Below are 21,772 nucleotides of genomic sequence, written 5' to 3' on the forward strand. Positions count from 1 at the left end.
CTACCACAAACTGCCACGGACACGTGGACAAATTTTCTGAAATGAAAAAAAAAATTAAAAAAAATTAAAAAATTAAAAAAATCAGAAGTTGATACTTGACGTGTACTGTCCAGAAACGTTAACTATTCAACTACCGTTAGTGAAAATGACCAAATTAATCACAATTTGACGAAAATGAAGACCTAATTGAACATAAAACAAAAATAGAATCCAAATTGAATAAAAACAACAAAAATAGGAACCAAATATATATTTAAACCTAATTACAATAAATAAGAAACGCTCTTTACAATCATATATGCTACTTTAATTTATTTATTTAAACAATAAATTAATTTTATACTTTATTTTTTAAGTTAAATGAATTTCTCCGTAAACAATTTTTTAGAAAAATACAAAAATTTAAATTATGCTAGTCTCTGATGTCTCTTCTTGCTCTTATTTACTATTAGAAGTGTTTATCAAAAAAAAAAAAATATTCTAGACGTTTTAATTCTTTTAAATATTAAATTTTAAAAATTATATTTCCCAAATATTTGCTTACATTGAATTGAATTTTATGACAAATAGTTTCAATAAAAAAAGTTAGAATATTACTATCTATTTTAATTTAAAAAAAAAAAGCATCATCTTAAGGAAGGAGTCGAAATACTTGGTGCTAATGCAAAGGCAAAATAGAGTAGTTCCAAACGGTGCCGTATATGAACCCTCAACCACAAGGGAAGGGCTTCAACACTAATATAACTCACGTTGCTTCTGCTTCCTAATCTCTGCGCTCTACTCTGAATTCAGTCTGGTAATTATTCCGATTTTTGTTATTATGGATTTAGTGTTTTCTATACAAAATTTTTCAAGTAAAGTTTGATCGGGTTTTGTATCTCTCGCGAATCGGTGTGTAGGAACTTCCGAAAAATGCAATGTTTTAAGCTGACTAGAATCACGTTTTCGCATCACTTGTTTATTTAACCAATCCACGAAAACGAGAGATTTTCAGTTATAGTCTTAATATAGCGCCATTTCTCGGAAAACCCCATCAGATTTGCGTACCACTTTTATGTTTTCTTCTTGCTATATACACAATCTGAAATTGTTGAGGTTTTTGGGAAATGTTTGGAATATGTGAAATTGAGCTCTGATTTTAATGTGAATCTGTTTTTAATTAATTTAACGTCGGTCTTATGATTTTTTGTTTTATTTGCAGTGGAGAAGAAATACAACTAATTGCAATGGCTGCGCGTGTGGCTGCACGGTACGGATCTAGAAGGTTGTTTAGCAGTGGTTCTGGTTCTGGAAAAATACTGAGCGAGGAGGAAAAGGCTGCAGAAAATGCTTACTTCAAGGTAACCTCCACAGTTTTGCATAATTATGCTATGGATGGACAGTTTTTCTAATGTATTTCTATTTCTATTGGAGTACATTCGCGAGTTCAGAAGTTTTGTCTTCGCATTTTTCTTACCTGTGTTGCTGTTGTCCGTGTTTGTTAGGATTGAGGTATGTCTTTATGCTAGGGATATGAATACCGCTGTATAATTAAGGTTTGATTTGGTTTTCTAGGGTTTCGGAAGTTTTGTCTGACATGAAGTGAGCTATGGTACCCTTATACTGTGATGCAAGCGTTTGTGTCATTTTTCTCACGCCTTAACGTTTTTTGAATAATTGGTTCATGATGTGGAATCAGAGCCTTTGTGATTAAGTGGGTAATCTAAGCACAAGGTAGGGTGGGCCTGTGCATTGTCTTAGTTAAGACTCAGAGGGCTTTTTGTGTGAAGGGATATGAGTTCTGAGACTATTTATCTGCTTTCACTCAACAGCTTAAGCTTTTGGTAATTGGGAAAGTTGCTGCGTAGCATGTGTGATGAGTTTTTATGCAGGCACAATATGATTCTGAGACATTCTTAGAATTCATGTTGAAACCAGATCTTGGAGAAAATTTGCTTCTAGCATGCATTGCTAATAAAATTTATGATGTTCAGTTATGTTAGTGCAGACAACAACTTTATGCGTCATTGAATCATTATTTTCTAAAATGCATTGAAAATTTTTGTTTGTTTTAAACGATCCTGCTATTGAATCATTATTTTCTAAAATGCTTTGAAAAGTTTTGTTTGTTTTAAAGCTTACTTCTTTGGCCTTTAATAGTCTATTGAATTATGTTGTTTGGATCATTCATATTGTTTCAGGCTCTAACTTCTAACAGAAGGAAACAATTACCTTTTTATTTTTGTGCTCTTCTAATATTCAATTATAGTCTAGCAGTTGCGTACAAAATAGATTACTGTTCAACATTTTCGTCATGTTATTGAAAATATAATGGTATAGATCCATCTCTTTTGCTAATTCAATCTATTACCGTGGAGAAAGTTGCTGGTTCTGGTTTCTAAAGTTTCCTTACATCAGTGGAGGTTTGTGCTTGACAGTAGTATACATGTTGGGTGTTTATTTATTTTTCATTTTGCAGAAAGCAGAGCAAGAGAAGTTGGAGAAGCTTGCTCGCAAGGTATGTCTTAAGTTATACCCTCTTAGTCTTTATGATTTATGTGCAATATTTGATAACTTCATTGGATCAACAATTTTCCTATGTATATTTTTCTGAATGTGAATGCTTACTGATTTTATTTGGTGGAAAATAGATGGATTAGACGGGAGTGAATTTTTTACACATTTCAAGGCCATTACACCCACTCAAAAGAATATACTAGAGCCAACCAACATATATGCCCGATCTGTTTTATGTTTTATTTTGAAATTCAAATGCTAAGCTGTTATTTGTATAAAGCTGAGGAAAGTTGTAATTGGGTGTAGAACATGTTTTAGAAAAAAGAAAAGTTGTCACCCCTTTATTTGGAAATTTCAGTGTTGTCTGCTGTAGGTTCAGCATAACTTGTTGCATCTTCATGAAGATTATTCTGTATACACGGATCATGATAACCTTGGTTGCTCATTAAACATCCATAAAGAAATAATATGAACATATTTATACACCTTTTCTTTTTTTTGCTAACTTGGGTTATATGCCTTTTTTAAGTTATATTGAAAGCCCATTGCATATTTTATCCTGCTCTTGGTTCTATCTTAAAGACCAAATAACTACAATGTTGATGTTACTTTATATCCTGTTACTATTGTGTGTTTGTGACTCTGTTTCTGTAACGTTTTCAAGAATTTTTTCTCCAGTTTCGTATGCATTTGTTTGTCTATCGGAAGTCTTACTTTGAAGCTAATGATAATTGTATCCTCTAATTTAGGGTCCTCAACCAGAAGCAAGCTCAGGGGGTTCAGTAACTGATGCCAAACCAAGTGGCTCAGGACACACTGGAGCATCAGCTGAAAGAGTTTCAACTGACAAGCACCGGAATTATGCAGTGGTAGCTGGCACCATAACAATTCTTGGGGCTTTGGGGTGGTACCTTAAGGGCACTGCAAAGAAGCCAGAAGTGCAGGATTGAACATTTCAGCTGTTCATTTTCTCATTTTGGTATTGGTTGCAGCAAGTCGCACAAAAATAAATAACCACACTACTAACTATGATTTTATTGCATCGTTCTATTATCACGAATTACTACTTTAATGTTTTATGTTTAAACATGTTAGTGATATTTTCTCATGCTACTTAGCATGACGAGCATCAATTTTTTTCCCAATCGTTCAAATGTCATTCACCAGCAGCGGGTGAGAGATGGTGATGAAAAAGGAGTGGAGATTGTATGTTGCAGGAGCCGCAATTAGCGTATGAATGTAATGTCTAAAGTGAAGGATATTTGGAATAGTAAACGAATCTTCATCGAGATATAGTTTAAATCTATATCGATTTTTTTTTATAAAGAATTCCCATATTGACTGACTGAGGATGGGATGAGTATTTACTTAATTTTTTTTTTTAATTTCAAATAGCTAAAATCTTTTAAATTTATTAGGTAATTACAAAATTTGTTTTGATTTTTTGATAATTTATTTGTATAATATATATTTAATTATTTTTATTCTTTTTCATAATTATTTGATTTTTGTCATTGTTATTTGATAATTTTAGGTGATATTTACATAATTATAATTTTTGTTTTTTATATTTAATATTGGAGAAAAATAAATGTTTTTTTATTTGAATATTTACTAACTTCTTTTAACGTTAAATGGATGAATATATAAGATAAAAAAATAAAATCATATATCATGTGATTTTATTTTCATCATTTGACTTTATATACTATTATATATATATATATTATATCTTTTATATTTTTATATTTTTATATGTTTTAAAATTTATGATATTTTATACTATAATTATATAATATAATTCTTAATATTTTATATTATAATATAATTTTTAAAATTTTATAAGTCTATGTCAAATTTTAAATATTAAAATGTGTATTAAGTTAATGTTTATGTAATTGAACGGAGATAAAATGAGATTGTCAAATTAGTATTACTTTGATTGTCATTTCTTTCCATGTCTCCTTGATTCTTTCATCCTGGGTACCTTGGGATGAAACTAGATAAATTGAAAGCATATTAATCGATGTAATAGATAGAAAATTATAATTGTTCCAGTGCAGAGAGATGTTGATCTCTTCTCTTAGAATACTTAATATTTGTTGTCTTCTTTTAGGTTTGATGATCAACTCCTTTATAGTTGCTCATAGACTTATAATTTTTATACTAAAATTAAGATTTGTATCCTTTATTTACCTAGGGGTTACTGTTTATTTTTTTAATTACATATTTATTCTTTAACTGTAATAAAATCTTTTTATATTTATATGGTATACATATTCTTATTGATTTGTTAATATGTATATTACTTTATTCTTAATTAATCTTAAGTGATAAATCTTATTCTGAATATAGATGTTCACTAGTTACTACATATTTTTTTTTAAGTCCGATTGACAAGATTTATCTTACACCAGGTGAGGATCATATCCATCATCACACACTTTCAAGTTTTTCAAGCATAAACGACTTATCTTAAAGTAAGTTAAGATCCTACTTTTATTGATACATTAAGAAAGATAGATGCAACAAGGTACTGGGAAAGACGAATTGACAATTGAGGAGAGGCATAGTTAAGGTGTGTTTTGTCGTGATTTCAATCTCCTGTTTCTACCCAACTCTTTTTTGGTGTTTAGTAAGCTGTTGGGTCAATTAAATGGAGCTTATTAGTGATATAATATTTAAGGTAATTAATATAAAACCTAACAAATTTAGAATTAAAGGTATTGTGTAATTGAAATAAAACCTCCATGCTTACATAATCACGATTTGTACATGCAAAAATTAGTAACGTTTTCTACATCACAAAATTTGCTTATATAAAAGTACTTAAAAAAATGTATAAAATTTTGATTTCATCACTACACTCACACCAAGTCCACTGTATAATCGCACCCGAATTGCAATGGGCAAAAAGATAAAATGGAGCTGGAGTTCTGCGATAATCGGAGCAGCGTCCGCGGTTGCAGCCACCGCCATAATCTCCGCCAAACCGAAGGACCCAACGTTCCACCTCATATCCATAAACTTGACATCCTTCAAACTAAACCTACCTCTCCTCGACGCAGAGCTTCTCCTCACCGTCCACGTCACTAACCCCAACATTGCTCCCATCCATTACTCCTCCACCTCCATGTCCATCTTCTACGAGGGTTCTCTCCTCGGCTCGGCTCAGGTTCAAGCCGGCTCTCAGCCGCCACGCTCCTGCCAGCTCCTCCGCCTTCCCGCCCGTCTCCACGCGCTCCAGCTCGCGCACCACGCCAAGCGCTTCCTCCAAGACGTCGCGCGCCGCGAGATGGTGCTCGACGCTACCGTCGACATCTCCGGCATCGCCAAGGTCGTGTGGTGGGACCATAACTTCAAGGTCCACGTCGACAGCCACGTCACCGTTGATCCCGTCTTTCTCGACGTCATTGATCAGGAGAACACCTCCGAACTTGAAGTCTTCACCACCGCTGCAGCTTAGGCCAGTGAGAGTGTACACTCTGTGACTAGTTGTTGTATTCTGCAATTGAATTAGATTTTTCAGTTTAGGTTTTGTTTATGCCTTCGAGATTCAACCTGTTATTCCGTTTCTCATTTTCTGCATATGCAATATTGCGTATGCTTCTGAAGCGAGCTTAGAATCTATTTTGAGACCAATGATTGTGGAAAGTTGTTGCTTATAGTAGGCATTGTTATCAAGAAATGTGATGCTCAGTTATGATAGTACAGAATCCTTATCCTATGAAATTTTGTTGTCTTGAATGATTTCCTTGTGGCTTTGATTAGTTTTTTGAAATTCTATGGATTTGGGGCATACATATTGACTTAGGTAGTATCTACTAACAAAGGATACTATTGTTTTTCACTACTGTGCTTCTCTTTGTTAATCTTCAATTTTAATCTACCTCGCTTGCTTAGAATTAGAAAATAGATTGTTGTTCATCATATTCTTGAACTGTTGGTAAAAGTATAACAGAAAGTATACATTCTTATGTTGTGATGATACACCCAATTAATGTAGATAGAGATGCTAACTTTTGTTGGTAGTGTTTATCAATAACAGTAGAGACTTGTGCTTGCTTATCAATATCAGTAGACGTTTGTGCTTGATGATGGCAAGAGAAGCTTGCTCTCGAGGTATGCCCTTGAATTTTACTCTCTTATTCTCATGATTTCGGTAGAATATGTAATGAAGTACTTGAAAGTTGAAAGTGCTTAATCCATGGGTCATCAAAGCATTGCTCTGCATTTATTTTCTGATCGGGTCTGTTCAATGATCTAGGACTGACTTGTTTTCCCATTTAAAAGCCATTACACACACAAAAAAGGGAACTCTAAAATCGTAGCATGAAGGGTGTATTGTGCATACGTTTTCAATGATATACTTGGCTACTCATTAAACAACCATAAAGAGATACTGATACCATCAAGTTCATGAGTTAATTAGTCTATTACAGAACCTATGTACAGTCTGATACAATAATCATTCATCATGTCATTTTTATAGGATATTATAGACTGTTTCCCAAAGATAAACTGTTGTTGACTTTCTTGCAGCATTTTATAATCACGTCAATAGTTGGTGGTACCTTCACGTGCTTAAATGTGCTAACAAATGCTACCATTGTTATGTAACTTGATTACGATTTGCCAGTGCCAGAAAATGGTGCATCAGGTATTGTATGAGTCAATGAATTGTGATTCTAGATAAGGTCCCATAAGGAGAAAGGAACGACATGCTTTTTTTTTACACTTGGTGATTGGTAAAACGGGAACTCACAATGGGTTAATTGGCATGATTATTGCGAGAAACGAAAAATCCTATGTGGATCACAATCAATCTATGTAAATTGTCTGCCAAAAATTGTCCTCCCTAATATGTGTATGCATTTGTTTGTCTATTAATACATGCTTTGAACTAAATGGTAAATTATATACTGAACTTTAAGGTCCTCAATCAGAAACAGAGCAAGATGCAGGCTCATGGGATACCAAAACAAGTGGCTCAGTACATGCAGGAACATCAGCTCACAAGGTGAGGAGAAAATATTTCTATCCTAAATCGTCAATCAATTGAGGAGAAAATAAAGATGTATGAACTTCATGTAAAATATTCTGTGATCAAACAACATACATATTCCAGATCTGATATACAAATGGTTTCTACATATTGAATACCAAAAGTTAAAAGTTCACATGCTGAATCCAGCAAAATATTTGAAGCCTTTACGCAAAACTATTTTGAAAAAAGAAGAAAAAGGGTTTTTGCATCACGTAAAAGAGAGAAGTGCAGAGCATGATGATGAACCAAAAAACGGTCATGGGCAGGGTCTCTAAGAGACCAACGTCAAACACTTGTAAGACATTAACCACGCACATTGTAATAAAAAGTCTTAATAATTCAGAATAAAATTACTATGCTACCAAACAAGCCGACCCTGCTTGGTTTGTGTGGGTGACAACAGAGTGAAGTGCACAGATACTTATAAGATTCCAATTCTCTACAATAGAATAATAGAATGTTTGAATTAATAAGATAAGATAATTTTTAAACATTATATTATTATCAAATCAAGACAAAGTATCAAAATATACCATTTTTACGTTAAGCTCCTCGAAAATTGGAGGACACGACTTTTACGATTAAACAGACGAGGTGGAAAGTGATATCAGTAATATATGATGCACTAACAAAATAAAGCAATTACTTCCATACATTTTTATTTGTCTTTGCTTCATCTTCTTCTTACATTGGTGCTGCACTCTTTCTTCCACTCCTTAAGTTTTTGTTCCAGACTCATTGCTAGAACACCTTATCACTAAGACACCAACTGTCTTGTTATGTGGATCGAAGAGATTAACATTTGTTTTTGTTTGACTTGCAAAATATAATTTAGATTTTAGATTTTACATCTTATAATATATAATTTTATATTTAAAATTGTATATTCTGAATTATTTTTGGATTATACATTCTAAAGCTCAAATCTAAAAAATGAAAATCTTTAAATAAAGAATAAAATTAAAATTTGAAAGTGTATGAGGTGCGGTTTGAAACCAGGAAGAAACTACTTAGAGACTAATCCATTTATATTAAGATGTATCAAGATTGATTTGCTAAATATATCAATGGTTTTATCAACCAAGAGTATTCTTGTATGCTGGGTCTTGAATGAATGGTTTACTGAATAGATACAATATTAATATTAATAAGACACTAACTCAACCTTCATGACACTACATCTAATCCAAATTTTTAAGACAGTAAATTTAAGAATTCTTTTGTCTTATATATTATTCAATTTTTTTTTTCATTTCTATCCGATATTAAACTTAGACTCGTACAATTTTCTAACATACATTATTATAAAGAAGGATCTTTGTTTAACTATGTGAAGAAATAAATATAGGGCTTCATTCTGATTAAACTAGCTAATATAAACACTTCAACTAATTATGTCTTTATAATCTGTTTACTTTGTGGCGTTTTAATTAGATAGACTGATATAAACTTTTTGTTTATCTTCTTATATGTTTACTTGTGTTTAATTATACGAGACATATTAATAAACTTATTTCAAGTAATATTTAGTAAATAATATATCATACTTATTTTTCGAAGAAAGTATAACTTTTTATTATTTTTAGTTAATGAAAAATGGCCTGTTGGCCTGTGATTCTAAGATAGGATTCAACTAATTACAAACTATTCTATGAATATCTTTCTTTTATCTTCTTTGATTCTTATCAGTGAAAACACAGGTACAATAATTTTGTATTCGCATTTTTTAATTTTTATAAATATTTGAGTTAAAAATATATAATTATTTTTTAAAATAACTGTTAAATATAAAATTAGAAAAAAAATATATTAAAATTTTTAAAATAACTGTTAAAGATAAAAAAGATTTTTAGAAAATCATTAAAAATAAATTATTTATAAAATTATTTGTAAAATAATTAAAATTAAAACTAGAATAATAAAATGTGAAAAAAAAAGATATTTATATTGTTATAGATATAATATCCTTCATTTTCCCATCATGTATTTGTATATTGCTTTAGGTGTTTGAAAAGATATTCAACCATCATATTTTTTCTTTCCATTGATCGAAATCAAGTGTTCATCACTCGTGTTTGTGATCCATTCAAAAATAGGATGCAATGTATATCAGTATTCGGAAGAAGAATAAAGGAAAATGTTCTTATTTAAAATATTTTAAAATTCTCTTTACGTGTATTTTTTTTTTCATGGGTTATTATTTTAAATTATTTTACACATCTTTTTATTTATTTATCTTTAATAAAAATCTAAATATAATTTGTCATTACTAAGCTCTCATTACCACGATAGAATGTCTCTTTATCACCGAGATGGGATCCAGAGACTACATTTAACTGCTTATACAAAATAAAAATAATTCTAAAAGACATAAATATAGTTTTAGAATATGTTTTGAACGAGGAACACAAAAGTAATCGCCAAAAATAAATACACAAATATAAAAATTTCCTTTATTTATTTCATCTGCAGAGTGGCTTACACAAGAGTTTCCTTTTTCTTCATTTACTTCATATCTGTCACACTAACAATTTTCTTTTCCCAGATTTTCTTCTCCCATTTCTACAACTTCTGCTTCATCTGCTTCTCCATGGTTGTCACCGTCAGCACCATCATAATCATCACCTTCTTCTTCTGCCATAAACTCTTCGTCCTCATCATTCTGCACAATGTGAAGCTTTAACCTCCCATCTTCCCTATGAGCTCGCAAAAACTCTTGAGAGGGTGTTCTTATTTTCTTAAGAACAAACCTTCCATTGTTTCTATAAGAGATGAAGTTCCCCATGCACGAAATCGGAGGAGGGTATATATATTCCACCCTATATGCACTACTCACCCTTCTCCTCCAATGTTCTCCCAAACCTAAACGCTTCTTCCCATAATAAATCCCACCATCTTTCTCTCTCTCATCACTTTCCAAATCCCTCACCTCCTTCTTCCACTCTTCACCATCATCGGAGCTCTCAAAGCCAAGCCCTTCGGTGCACACGTGCAGGCTCTCAGAGCCCAAGGAGGAAAAACTGTCACTTTTCTTGTGGGGTGTGCATGTTCTTGGGGTGATGTTTGAAACAGCATTTGTGTGGTGTATGGGGTTTTCCTTGAAATGGAGTTCACCAAATAAGTCAGTGAAGGAGTAGAGGGGTTGTTTGATTTGGCTCCCTGAGAAGGATTCAATGAGGGTAGGGTTTTCTGGCAGTGATGGCTTCTCAAACATGTGTTGTGAGCTTCCACACACTGACATGGCTTGTTGCTGTTGATTTTGTGGAGAAAATAATTAATAGCACAACCGAAGATTCAGAAGGAATACAGGGAAAAAAATCTAAGGGAATGTGTTGTTGATGAGTATCTATTTATAACAGAGGAGTCTGTGATTTTTGGTATCTTTTTATCTGATGATGATGTTGACCTGCATATGAATGAGTGGTTATAGAACTAGACCTGTGGAATTTTCACACATTGTTCTGAGATTTGCTATCTCATTAACTTAAAATTGGAATCTTGTATGGTACCAAGTAGCAACTGGAGTTATGCATGCTGAAAACAGCATCACCAATATTCGGTTACCTCATTTTTACACTTGCTCGTTCAATAATGGTTTATTCTTCTCACTTTCACTATCAGATCTTTGAGATCTAAAAAGGAATGTCAAAATATCAAATTTTGTGTTGGTCATGCTCTACACCTGTTTTCCAAAGTTGCATATCCGTATATGCCAAAGCATCGTATTTGTTATTGCACTACTACTGGTACCACTTGTGAGAGCAAACCAAAACCTACACAAATTCTAAATTCTAGATCACCCTTTTGTCATCGAAATGTACTGATTCTTATTTTTGTTGGGGAATTTAAATCTTAGATCAAGTAAAAATAGAAAAGTTAATTATATAGTTCATTATATAATAAGAGATTGAAGGTGGTGATGTCAATCCATTATATAGTTCATTATATGTGAATTTAACTCATGTTTCGTTGGTTTTATATATTTCTTATTATACTCCTTCTTGTCTCATTATTGGTCTCATCTCAGCCTCATAGCGTAGTACATGTTTCTTTTTCTTTGTAAATAATAAGAGATTTTAAAGGAAGATATTTATACAAGTTACTTAAAGATTAGAATAAAATACAAATGATAAACCAACTGTGGCCTCTTATTATACATAGCCATGAAAGCAAAAATTAGAACAAAAAATAAAAACCAGAGAAAAGGAACACTTAGGTTGACACTATATAGAAGTTGACAATACCTTTTAGCAAGTCAAACTTGGGTTGGTTGGTAACAAACCATAATTATTGAATGTTTCTAACCTTACGCAAATTACTCATGTTAGAGAGAAAGGGAATTCATGATCCAAAGTTACTCACATTGTTAGTCCATTATGGTCCAAAAACAAAAAGCATGATGCAGGAAAAAAAAAAAACTGATCATTTTTCGCTCAATACCCTGGTAAAAGCATAAACTTTTTCTTCTGTGGGTCCGACCATTCCCATGCATGATTCTTCCCACTTTGAAAAATGGGAATTCCATTGTACAGTTCCAAATTGATAATCTGACATGAGTTGAAAGGGGGAATCATGAGTTATGATTGTGTCTATTGTATGTAAACTTTAGAGCCATGATGAATAAAAAATACTGTAGTCAGCTTTTAGGAAACTAATGTGTCTGCAATAATTGCATTATTTCCAAAGAAAAGTTGAGGTTCATGCATTACAATGTTGAGTTTTTTCATCAAAGTTGATACAGAGGATCCTTTACTATTGGAAAACAAAAAATCAATTTTATAAACAATTTTTTTAACAGATTGTTGTGAGAACTGAGTTAGGTATTAATTAGCATACCGTATTTGTACCTTAGTATTAGCGAACTGATAGAACAAGAATCCAGAAGTTCTTATTTATTTCTACACTGCAACATTGACATGTGAATGGCCTGCAATTCAGGAATAATTATGAGAAGTTGAGAACACAAATGAACACACATAGGAAATGTTATTTCGGTACAATGTCAGTGTGATTCTAGAATCCAACAAGTTAAACAAACAGAGGAAATAAAACTTGAACCACTTCACAAACTTGTACTTCAACCAAACTTCAATTACAATGCACAATGTCAGAATCAAACTACATTTCACAGGGATGATTCTTTCACCGCCAGGCTTCTATTCGCTCTGATCTTGAATCTATGCGGCTCAGATTACTGATACCCTTTTTCTCAGCAGACACTGTTGCATTGATCACAGGTTGTTGCAGACCTCCGGTTTTTTTGGACCCCTTTTTAGCAATGGAATCACTTGATTGTCCACTCTTACTCTTTCCAAGGTTTCCTTTGGTTGGAAACTCACAATGCAGTTCCTCCTCAAAATCCAGATTCTCAGAAGAGCCTATAAAACTGCCACATTCTCCTATAGTTGAATATTTGTTTTGGAGAGATTCAGAGGAACATTCTGATACATTTGTCTCAGAAACAAAGGTTTCTCCAGACTCTTCACTTTCAGTGCCAACATCATCTTGCTGGCAGGACTCCAAAAGACTGTGATCTCCATTCTCATCAGAGGGCTCTAAACAAAACCCAGGAAACGATTCTACCACACAATCCTTTCTCTCTCGCAGTGTCCTTAACACAAGTGTCTTCAGAAAGTTCATCACTTGAACTGCATACATCAATGCAGTCAAAGGGTCTGCCATCTGCAACCAGAAAGATAGAATTCTGTGACTGAAACCTCTACCATAGTAAGATACATCAACTATATCACATTGGCCTCTTTTTACCTATATACATGACCAATATCAAACAGATAGCACAAAAATAGCTTCACTTTGAGAATAAAACTTGATTTGGATTTCCATGATGTCTACTTTCAATGTTGTACATTAGAGAAGAAAAAAATAACAGGAACTCACATGAGTCATGTTTGGTGCAAAAACCATTGCGATGTTGCGTGCATTCATCTTATTCAGACGTTCCTCTTGAACAACATCAGCCATCAGATTAATAGCCCAGTCCAAGAGGGAAGCTTCAGTGTGAGGAAGCTGACTAACCAGTTCTGCACAATCATCTTCGGTCTGGCATTGCATTACATGCTCTGGTGATAAAGAATCCAGAACACCACTAGGCAGTTCCCTAAACCAAGCCTTCAAAAGCACAAGAATTTCAAAATCAAATTATCAATGTAGTACATACACATACACCTCTGATCACACCAAAACAGAAATCATGGTATTTCCAAACATGTACCATGTTTCTCTTTTATATTATACCTTAATCAGTCCAGCTAAACAATGTATATCAACATCTTCTGGGACCAATCCCCTGTTCAATTGATCCCTAACATTCTCTTCTTGAGTATTGTCTGCATTAATTCTGAAAATCCCCTCTGCCTGCAAGGGTAAATTCAATTGTTTAACTGAGAAGGAGCAGACATAGAGTCATTTTGTAAATTGAAGTAATGATTAAATTTGTATAGAGTGGTGGATTACAAAACAGGACTGACATTTTTCTTTTTGGCATATTCTAAATTGTTCTCAGTTGTTTAATTCATTGTGAATTGAAAAGAAGAATCAAAACTGAGAAATGTGTAGGTGATTAACCTGCAACCCTCCGAGAGCATACAAGTGCCTTTGCATTAGTAGAAGTATGGTTGGAACACTGTTCCCTCTCGTGTCATATGATAACTGCATGGATTCTGTTGAAACTCCAAAAACAGTGGCACTGCATGTGAAAATCAAAACAAATACACCAAAATCAAACAACATAATAGTTATTTTCATCATAAATCATGATAGAGACAAGTAACAAACTGAGTTGGCAGAGCTCTCAAATTTTCAGAGCAAACTTTTTATACAGTGTGTCATATAACACGTGCAAGTAACAAGCAGAAATAATCCATCATAAAACATGCAATCCACAAATTAAAATGCTTTTAAGTGATTCAAAAACATTAATAAATAGTGTTGTACCCCTCTTTGAAGGATTCACACATGCAGAACCTTCCAATAGAGGATGAACCTCATCGTAACCACAAATCACTGGATCATAGCCCAAAAATCTTTTAGAGGCAGATTTTCTTAGAGTTTCTTCCTCAGAGGCATTTCCAACACCACCCCAAGTCAGAAACACCAAAATAACTCAATCATGAACAGTAGAAATAGGCCAAAAGAGATCTACTAAGGTATTTTTCTCTAATTTTAACATTCAACTCACGTTATATAAACATTGCTTAACTGTCAGAATCATATTCTATAATGTTTGACTTAAAATCATATCTCTCCAATTTTAACAATTTACTCACATTCTACAATCATTGACTAGTATATTGCAAGAGATTATTACCATAAATATATGTCACTTCCGAAATAATTTTACTAAAATGGTTTCACTTTTTCCATAAATGCAATACTTTTTGAAAGATAGATGTCAGAAAATTTAAATTTTTTTATCAGACTAAATCTGAAGTAATCATAAGCAGCATGATAACATTATTATGACATAAGAAAAACTAAAAAAGGAACAGTGTGGTGAGCACGTACCTAGCACTGGGAGACCTTGTGGAGACTTCTGGTTCGAACTCACGTGGCAAGCCCAAGAAGCCATTGAACCTGTCGAAGGTGACATGCGCAACATGGCGCACGTTAGTAGGCCAACTAATCTCCATGGTGCAGAGGTCACCTCTCCCCTCACTCTTGCAAGCAATCAACGATTTCCTCAAAAGGGTCACAAGAATGGCCAGCAGCGACAGTTCCTGCTGCGTTCTGTCTGTGACCCCGCGCGCCTCACAGTCGGTGACCGTGGCAAACCCTTCCACCACCGCAGACGAGGGTGGCGCCGGTTCTTGCTCGGCGGAGACAACCAGAATGCCGTCAGAGGAAGAAGCGGTTGGCGACGAAGAAGAAGAGAAATGAAGCACCTCGGTCATGACTCACACTGAAATGGAAAAACGAAAAAAAAAAACTCACTTTTTTTCTTGGAAGATAAAAAAATAGAAGAGAAGAGAGAGACCCTTAACCAGAATTAAAGAAAATTTTCGGTTTTGATGGACAAGTTGTTGTCTTTTTGGTGTTGGATCCAAGAAAAGTGTCCAGAACAATGTGGAACGTGAGTATCATTAACTGGGATTTATCTTTTTTAATGTTGTTTATGTTGAAGTGTGTGTTTTGTTTTGGAAGAAGTTGAAGAAAGATGATGAAGAAGGTGTGAGAAAAGTGGTGGGAAAGAAAAGAATTGAAGAGGGTGAAATTTTACAGCACAACAGTAGTTAAGAGCAATAATAGTGTTTGGTGGAGAGAAGGTGTGTGAGTTGTGTCATTTATCCAACTTCCATTTCACAAGAATCCAAAGCACCAGCCACACCTGTAAAATCTGGTCTGCAATTTCCTTTCCATTGTCAATGCCAGAAACCTCATTATTTGATCATTCAGTCAATAGAGTTGTTAGGTGTGAGGATAACAAATAAGAGAGTTATGTATTTATATGGAAATTATTAGCTGTAAATTCAATTCTAAAAGGCTATACTTTAGTAATTCAAATATTATATATATATATATATAGTGAATTTAACTAATAAATGAAAATTTTCATATTATAATAACTATTTATGTTAAACAGTATTAAAATTGACGATACACAATAATTTACATTTTAGAATAAGGTTAAATGTGTTTTTTCCCTTCATTTTTAGTGAATTTTAGAATTAGTTTATTTTAAAATTTTAGACCAATTTAGTTATTTATCTATTAAAATACGTGAATTTAGTTATTTATTTTGAGTTATTTATATTGTTTGACACAATTTTATTTTAATGTTAAGTCAAATACTATTATAAAACACACTTGAAATGTCAAATAAACTTAACAAAATTTGATTAAAAAGACTAAATTCACGTATTTCGACACATAAAAGACTAAATTGGTCTAAAGTTTCGAAATAGACTAATTCCAATATTCACTTAAAGTTAAGGGACCAAAAATATATTTAACATTTTAGTATAATTTAAAATATATATTATATAAATTTTATTTATATAAATCAAATATTAAATAAATTTATTTTATATGAATATAAATTTTTGTATATGTAACAGGAAACAGGTTTTTAACTACAGATTTTTAAAGCAACATAATTTAATTGAAAGATCTATACATTTGATGTTACATTATTTGAACTATCTCTCTATTTTTTATATGATATCATTAATGAAACATTTTAAATTTGTATATATAAGTAAAAGAAAATCATCAAATAGTTTTAATAAAATCTTCAAATAGATAAGTTAAATAAGAATATAATATATTAAAAATAACTAAATAGTTGTCCAAAACTAGTTTTAGACGTCAGTTTTGTAAGAAAAAGAACGAAATTTATATATTTTTGTTTAATTTGATAAATAAATAAAAAATTAATCATCATAAAAATAATATATTTATATAAAAATATTTAATAAATTAGTCATCATGGCTAAAAATCACCATTTTGTTATTTAGACGTGCAAAATCACGTTTAAATTGATAGTTTCGTATTTTAGCAATTTTAAATCATCAATAAGTTAAAATTAAATAATGTGTAATACTTGAATTCTTTGGATGCGTCAAGATACTCATTTGGATAGAACTTAATTCGAAAGAAGTCAAAATGAGCTCATTTAAGGATTACTAATTTCCTTACCATCCGGACTAAAAGGTATTTGGCACAATTTTCTTATTGATAGTTAAATTATATTATAAATAATCAATGAGAATAAAAAAAAAACATAGTTCTTCTTAGTTCGCAATAAAATACAATTTCAAGATAATTTTCTCATAAAAAACTTAAATATAAAACTACTTGCATTTTTTAACATTTGAACATCGTAATTCTAACTTAATCATAACACTTAATGTAACGTCCCATTTAATTTATAAGCGCAATTAAAGGAAACGCCACACATAAGATAGCATAACAACGCAGTCCTGGGGTTTCCAACATCACCCCTACAAAACTAGGCACACCACGATGCCAAGAAGTAACATAGCTGAATACGAATACAATTTAGAGTGTAGCGTAGAAGTACAGAAAGAGATACATGGGCCATAGCCCTAAATAAAACACAAGGAAAACTCCAGCCCAGATGGCTAAGCAGCGGAATCACCATTCGCTTGTTGACCATGAGAACTTCGCCCATCTGCTCCCATCAACCAAGTTGATGATCATCGCAAGAAAGAACAGCCACATACAACACAACCATGCAACAAAACGGGTAAGCTAGAGCCAATCAACATATTCAACATGCAATCACATATATTCTCATCATCTCATCCACATAGCAACCAAACATGTTATGACTCTTCATTCAATACACTACGACTCGACCCGACTCATCCGGATACGTATAACTCGGTCGGATTCAGCGGATGCTTGCACTTGTGGTGGATATCCCTGCTCGACCCTGAGCTGCTCGATCCTGAGCTATGTGTTACCAGTGTTACGATGAATCAAAATCTCTCCCACCACAAGGTTAGCCCTTAATGAGTTTCAGGCCTCCTGCTACTCCCACCACAAGAGTCAGTCCGCTCTAAGTGAGACTAACTGGCTCCTCGGAGCGTCAGGATGCAACCTTACCTTGAATCCTTACCTAGTTATACAGATGGGGCACCACCATGAACACCCACTAGCAGGGCCATGGAATTACGTCCCGACCACTGAAGCGCGACCCCGGAGGTCTCACCTAGAGACCCCAAGGAATTACACGCTGACACGGACCAACGTTCATAAATCAACAATAAGAGAATATTGAATTATATTTTTCAATTCCGTATCAACCCTTGAAGTTCAATCCTCATACCAATCACATCTCAAATCCATACCTCTGATCATCACCACCCCGATGAGCCTGGGGCCTAGTCTCATATTTATACCATGATCCTTTGGTTTCAAACCGCGTACTCATTTCACATGCTAAGTCCCCACCACACTCATCATTCATCATTCATGAATCATGTCACACATCTATAGCAACCCATTGGGCATACATTCATACATCGGTACATGCATCTTATCATAGCAGCCATACCCAAACAAGTCCAAGCACAAGAGAACAAATATGCAACCCAACACCACGCTGTCTCGCCCAAACCCCTCGCTCAGGCTGAAGGGTCTCGCTCAGGCGAGACAGGCTCGCTCAGGCGAGCCCCCCTTCGCCTAGGCGAGGGCTCGAGGAAAACCAGGGCCTGGGCAACACGGGATCTCGCTTGGGCGAGTTGCCTGCTCGCTCAAAAGTTGAGCGAGCCGCCCGGGCGACTTTTCGTGCCAAAAACTTAGGCGAGCTCCCTGTTTCATCTCGCCTAGGCGAGATGGACTCGCTTGGGCGAGATTAACAGGTCTCGCCACTGTTCTTCACTGCAACAGCCATGAAAGCGAACCAAACCAGCATATAGAGCATTCTCATACATCAAAGCGAAGGATAAAATCATACAAACAGGAATCCACACCATTACAGACCAAAACTACTGGAAAATAAGAGCTCTAACTTCCCGTACCTGGAAAACCTAGCGAAGACCTCTACTACGTGACCACGAGCACGGCAGCTCCGAGGATGCGCTATAGGGATGGAGTAACAGAACTTCCCGGCAATGGAACCCTAGCAGAAGATGGGTGGCGGCTGCAGCTCAAGGCAAGGGCAACTTTTCTGAAAGTGTAGGGTACCCTAGGTTTAGGGCAGACCTAAGGCTTATATACTATGGGCCGGCCTTTAGGCCCAATACTATAGGGCAGCCCACTAACTTTTGGGGCAGGAAAAATGGGGCCTTACACTTAAAGCTATATTTCGATAATGGTTTAATTCTCTTAAAGAATATTAAATTTGAAAGTTTTTGTCTCTAATATTTGACATTTACCATAATCAAATAATCTTATGGTTTGATTCTAATATTTGTTGTGTTTACTTTGGTATATAGTCTTGTCCTTTCTATTTTATCGTGCATTGAAGACATTACATCAACTCATACAAAATTTTGTATACTTTAATTTTTTAAAACACCATGTAGATAAAACATTCAATGTTACTTTTAATAAATAAACACAATACTAAGTTTTCATAAAAGCTACAAATCTCTACTTAAAAGTAAAATATTAATCACTTCAACTCGTTAACTTTAATAAATAACTATGAGGGATACGGGACAAACAAAAAAGTTGTGACATATAAGATAAGTTGTTGCACAGGTTAATACTAAAATATTACGTGTTTATACATTGTCTATTTTATTTAACATGTATAGTATGCCAAAATTTACATACTAAATTATTTACATGTGTTGTTTATTTTGGTTTTTACGACTTTCTTTTTAAAATGAAAAAGTTTATTTATTTTTTATTTTTTTGATTTTCTAAGAGGGATTAAATCTATGACCTTTTTCTTCTTTCGTTTTTTCTGATCACAAGATCATTTTATCACTCATTTTTTTTTGCTTTGTATAGGTAATTGGTTACGTTGAACAATTAAGCTCATGGTTTTTTATGTTGAAGGAGACTGCAAGTAAGTTTTGGTACCCAGTTGTATGCACATTGCAAGTTCATTGATTCTATTTTCCTGAGTTATTGATTTTTCTGTTCACCTTTATTCCAATAGATATGTATTTTTGAATGTATGTGTCTAATATGTGTGTGTGTGTGCATATGCTCTTTATAAAGTATAATTTGCTCTCAAGCTTTAATATGATGTTGCATAATTTAAGAGGCAAAAGCCTTATTTTTTGTTGACTTTTTTATTTCATTTCTGCAACAATGTAGATTCATATTCCAATCAAGGTATTTCTTGGTTAAATTGGGGCAAATCTGTATTTTCTTTTAATCCCATTTACTTTTACATTTGGAGCTTTTAATTTTTTTTTCATTTACTTGCACTTTTATTTTCTTTTTTCATTGTTGCTCGCATGGTTATTACGATTTGGAGCTGCTTGCGTGAAGAGAATTATAGAAAATTTAAAACTTTTTCACTCATTAGGCGAGTTAGAGCTCACTTAGAGAGTCAAAACTCGCTTTGACAACCCGATAAAAGAAGCTCTTAGGGCTTGAGTCACTAAGTAAGCTAAATAATCACTATATAAGTTACTTTAAAATTTTCAAAAGCTTGGGTTGGTTTGGGACCGCAAGAAGAGGACTAGCTTCATTGGGCTAATTTCAAGTATTTTAGTTCTAGTGGCAAAGTCGTTGTGTGAGTTACCTATTCGTTGGGCAAGTTTACATGCATAGGTCTCACTAAGCGAAAAAGGGAACTTGTTGAGCGAGTTTGAGATGGTTGAGTGATATGTGATGAGTGAAAATATGAGGTTTCAACTGTGTTTATGATGTTGATTGAATGAAATGTGATTTTAAAAGCTTGAATACAGCGAAACATAACAGGATGATAATTTTGGAATAATGATGAATGTTAAATTGCATAGAGAATGAGAGTTTTGTATTATATAATCATGGTGTTAATTGTGTTATTTTATGTGTGGACTAACTTAGAAAGATGATAATGGTGTTTTCTAGATTTTAGCTTGAGATTTGTGATTGAAAAATATGGTTAACTTGTATATTATGTAAATATGGTTAATTCTAATTGCTATGTTATCCAAGTTAGGGTATGTATTGAGTAGGAATCTAGACAGTGAAGTCATTGTAACTCTACTAAACTCACATACTCATGTAGAGAATGGAGTTTAGGTGATAAGAGCTTAAGGAGATTAGGAGATTCATATAGCGGGATTTGGTGTGGGATAATACATTTCTAACTAGGCTATAGTAAACTAACTTTGTCATAAGGGATTTTTAGACCAAGTGGAAGCCAGACTGGATGTTACACTGTTTTGCAAGGTTACATGATAGGTGCATGATTTCATGGACAATGTATTTATGTAGACGATTGTTATTATATTATATGTTTATGAGTATTTTAAATTTTATGTGTTGATAGATGTGTGAGCCTATAAAATTTCACTTACTCTTACTTTTTGGTTGTGGTGGTTTCATGATCGTATATTATAGGTTATGAGAGATAATGCATATAAGAGATATTAGCAATAATAATACTCTTAAGAATTATTGTGAGTAAGTGTAACTTAAGTATTGTGATTTATGGATATTTTATATATATCAAAATCTTAAATTATAATTTAAAATGAAAAAATACAAATACATATTATATTATATTACAGTATATACTTATTAGTTTGTTTACGTTTAATACTTAATCCATACTATTTTAATTAGTAAAATAA

General features: G+C 33.3%; 4 protein-coding genes across 7 annotated transcripts; 2 read left to right on the forward strand and 2 right to left on the reverse strand.

Annotated features, from left to right (window-relative positions):
* The first annotated feature begins 634 nt into the window (after window positions 1-634).
* LOC114170559 (uncharacterized protein At2g27730, mitochondrial) lies at window positions 635-3,841 on the forward strand. The gene is made up of 4 exons (XM_028056062.1): window positions 635-796; window positions 1,202-1,340; window positions 2,459-2,497; window positions 3,246-3,841. The coding sequence occupies exons 2-4, from the start codon at window positions 1,227-1,229 to the stop codon at window positions 3,444-3,446; spliced, it is 354 nt and encodes a 117-aa protein (XP_027911863.1). The 5' UTR covers window positions 635-796; window positions 1,202-1,226; the 3' UTR covers window positions 3,447-3,841.
* Window positions 3,842-5,342: 1,501 nt separating this feature from the next.
* On the forward strand, window positions 5,343-6,346 carry LOC114168964. The gene has a single exon (XM_028053968.1). The coding sequence runs from the start codon at window positions 5,402-5,404 to the stop codon at window positions 5,960-5,962; it is 561 nt and encodes a 186-aa protein (XP_027909769.1). The 5' UTR covers window positions 5,343-5,401; the 3' UTR covers window positions 5,963-6,346.
* Window positions 6,347-9,830: 3,484 nt separating this feature from the next.
* LOC114168292 (protein FANTASTIC FOUR 1-like) lies at window positions 9,831-11,314 on the reverse strand. Its single transcript, XM_028053049.1, has one exon. It carries the CDS (start codon window positions 10,782-10,784, stop codon window positions 10,068-10,070), a length of 717 nt encoding a protein of 238 aa, XP_027908850.1. The 5' UTR covers window positions 10,785-11,314; the 3' UTR covers window positions 9,831-10,067.
* Window positions 11,315-12,409: 1,095 nt separating this feature from the next.
* On the reverse strand, window positions 12,410-15,969 carry LOC114168291 (rho GTPase-activating protein 5). 4 transcript variants are annotated; one of them, XM_028053047.1, is made up of 6 exons: window positions 15,888-15,969; window positions 15,068-15,461; window positions 14,129-14,249; window positions 13,799-13,918; window positions 13,442-13,672; window positions 12,410-13,225 (listed from the first exon to the last, which is right to left on the reverse strand). In XM_028053047.1, the coding sequence occupies exons 2-6, from the start codon at window positions 15,451-15,453 to the stop codon at window positions 12,686-12,688; spliced, it is 1,398 nt and encodes a 465-aa protein (XP_027908848.1). In that variant the 5' UTR covers window positions 15,454-15,461; window positions 15,888-15,969; the 3' UTR covers window positions 12,410-12,685. The 4 variants fall into 4 exon arrangements, with proteins under 4 accessions (XP_027908848.1, XP_027908846.1, XP_027908847.1 ...); XM_028053045.1 differs by lacking the exon at window positions 15,888-15,969 and adding an exon at window positions 15,544-15,868; XM_028053046.1 differs by lacking the exon at window positions 15,888-15,969 and adding an exon at window positions 15,537-15,868.
* Between the last annotated feature and the right edge of the window lie 5,803 nt (window positions 15,970-21,772).

This window comes from Vigna unguiculata, chromosome 11 (assembly GCF_004118075.2).
Source record: "Vigna unguiculata cultivar IT97K-499-35 chromosome 11, ASM411807v1, whole genome shotgun sequence".
Lineage (NCBI taxonomy): Eukaryota > Viridiplantae > Streptophyta > Magnoliopsida > Fabales > Fabaceae > Vigna > Vigna unguiculata.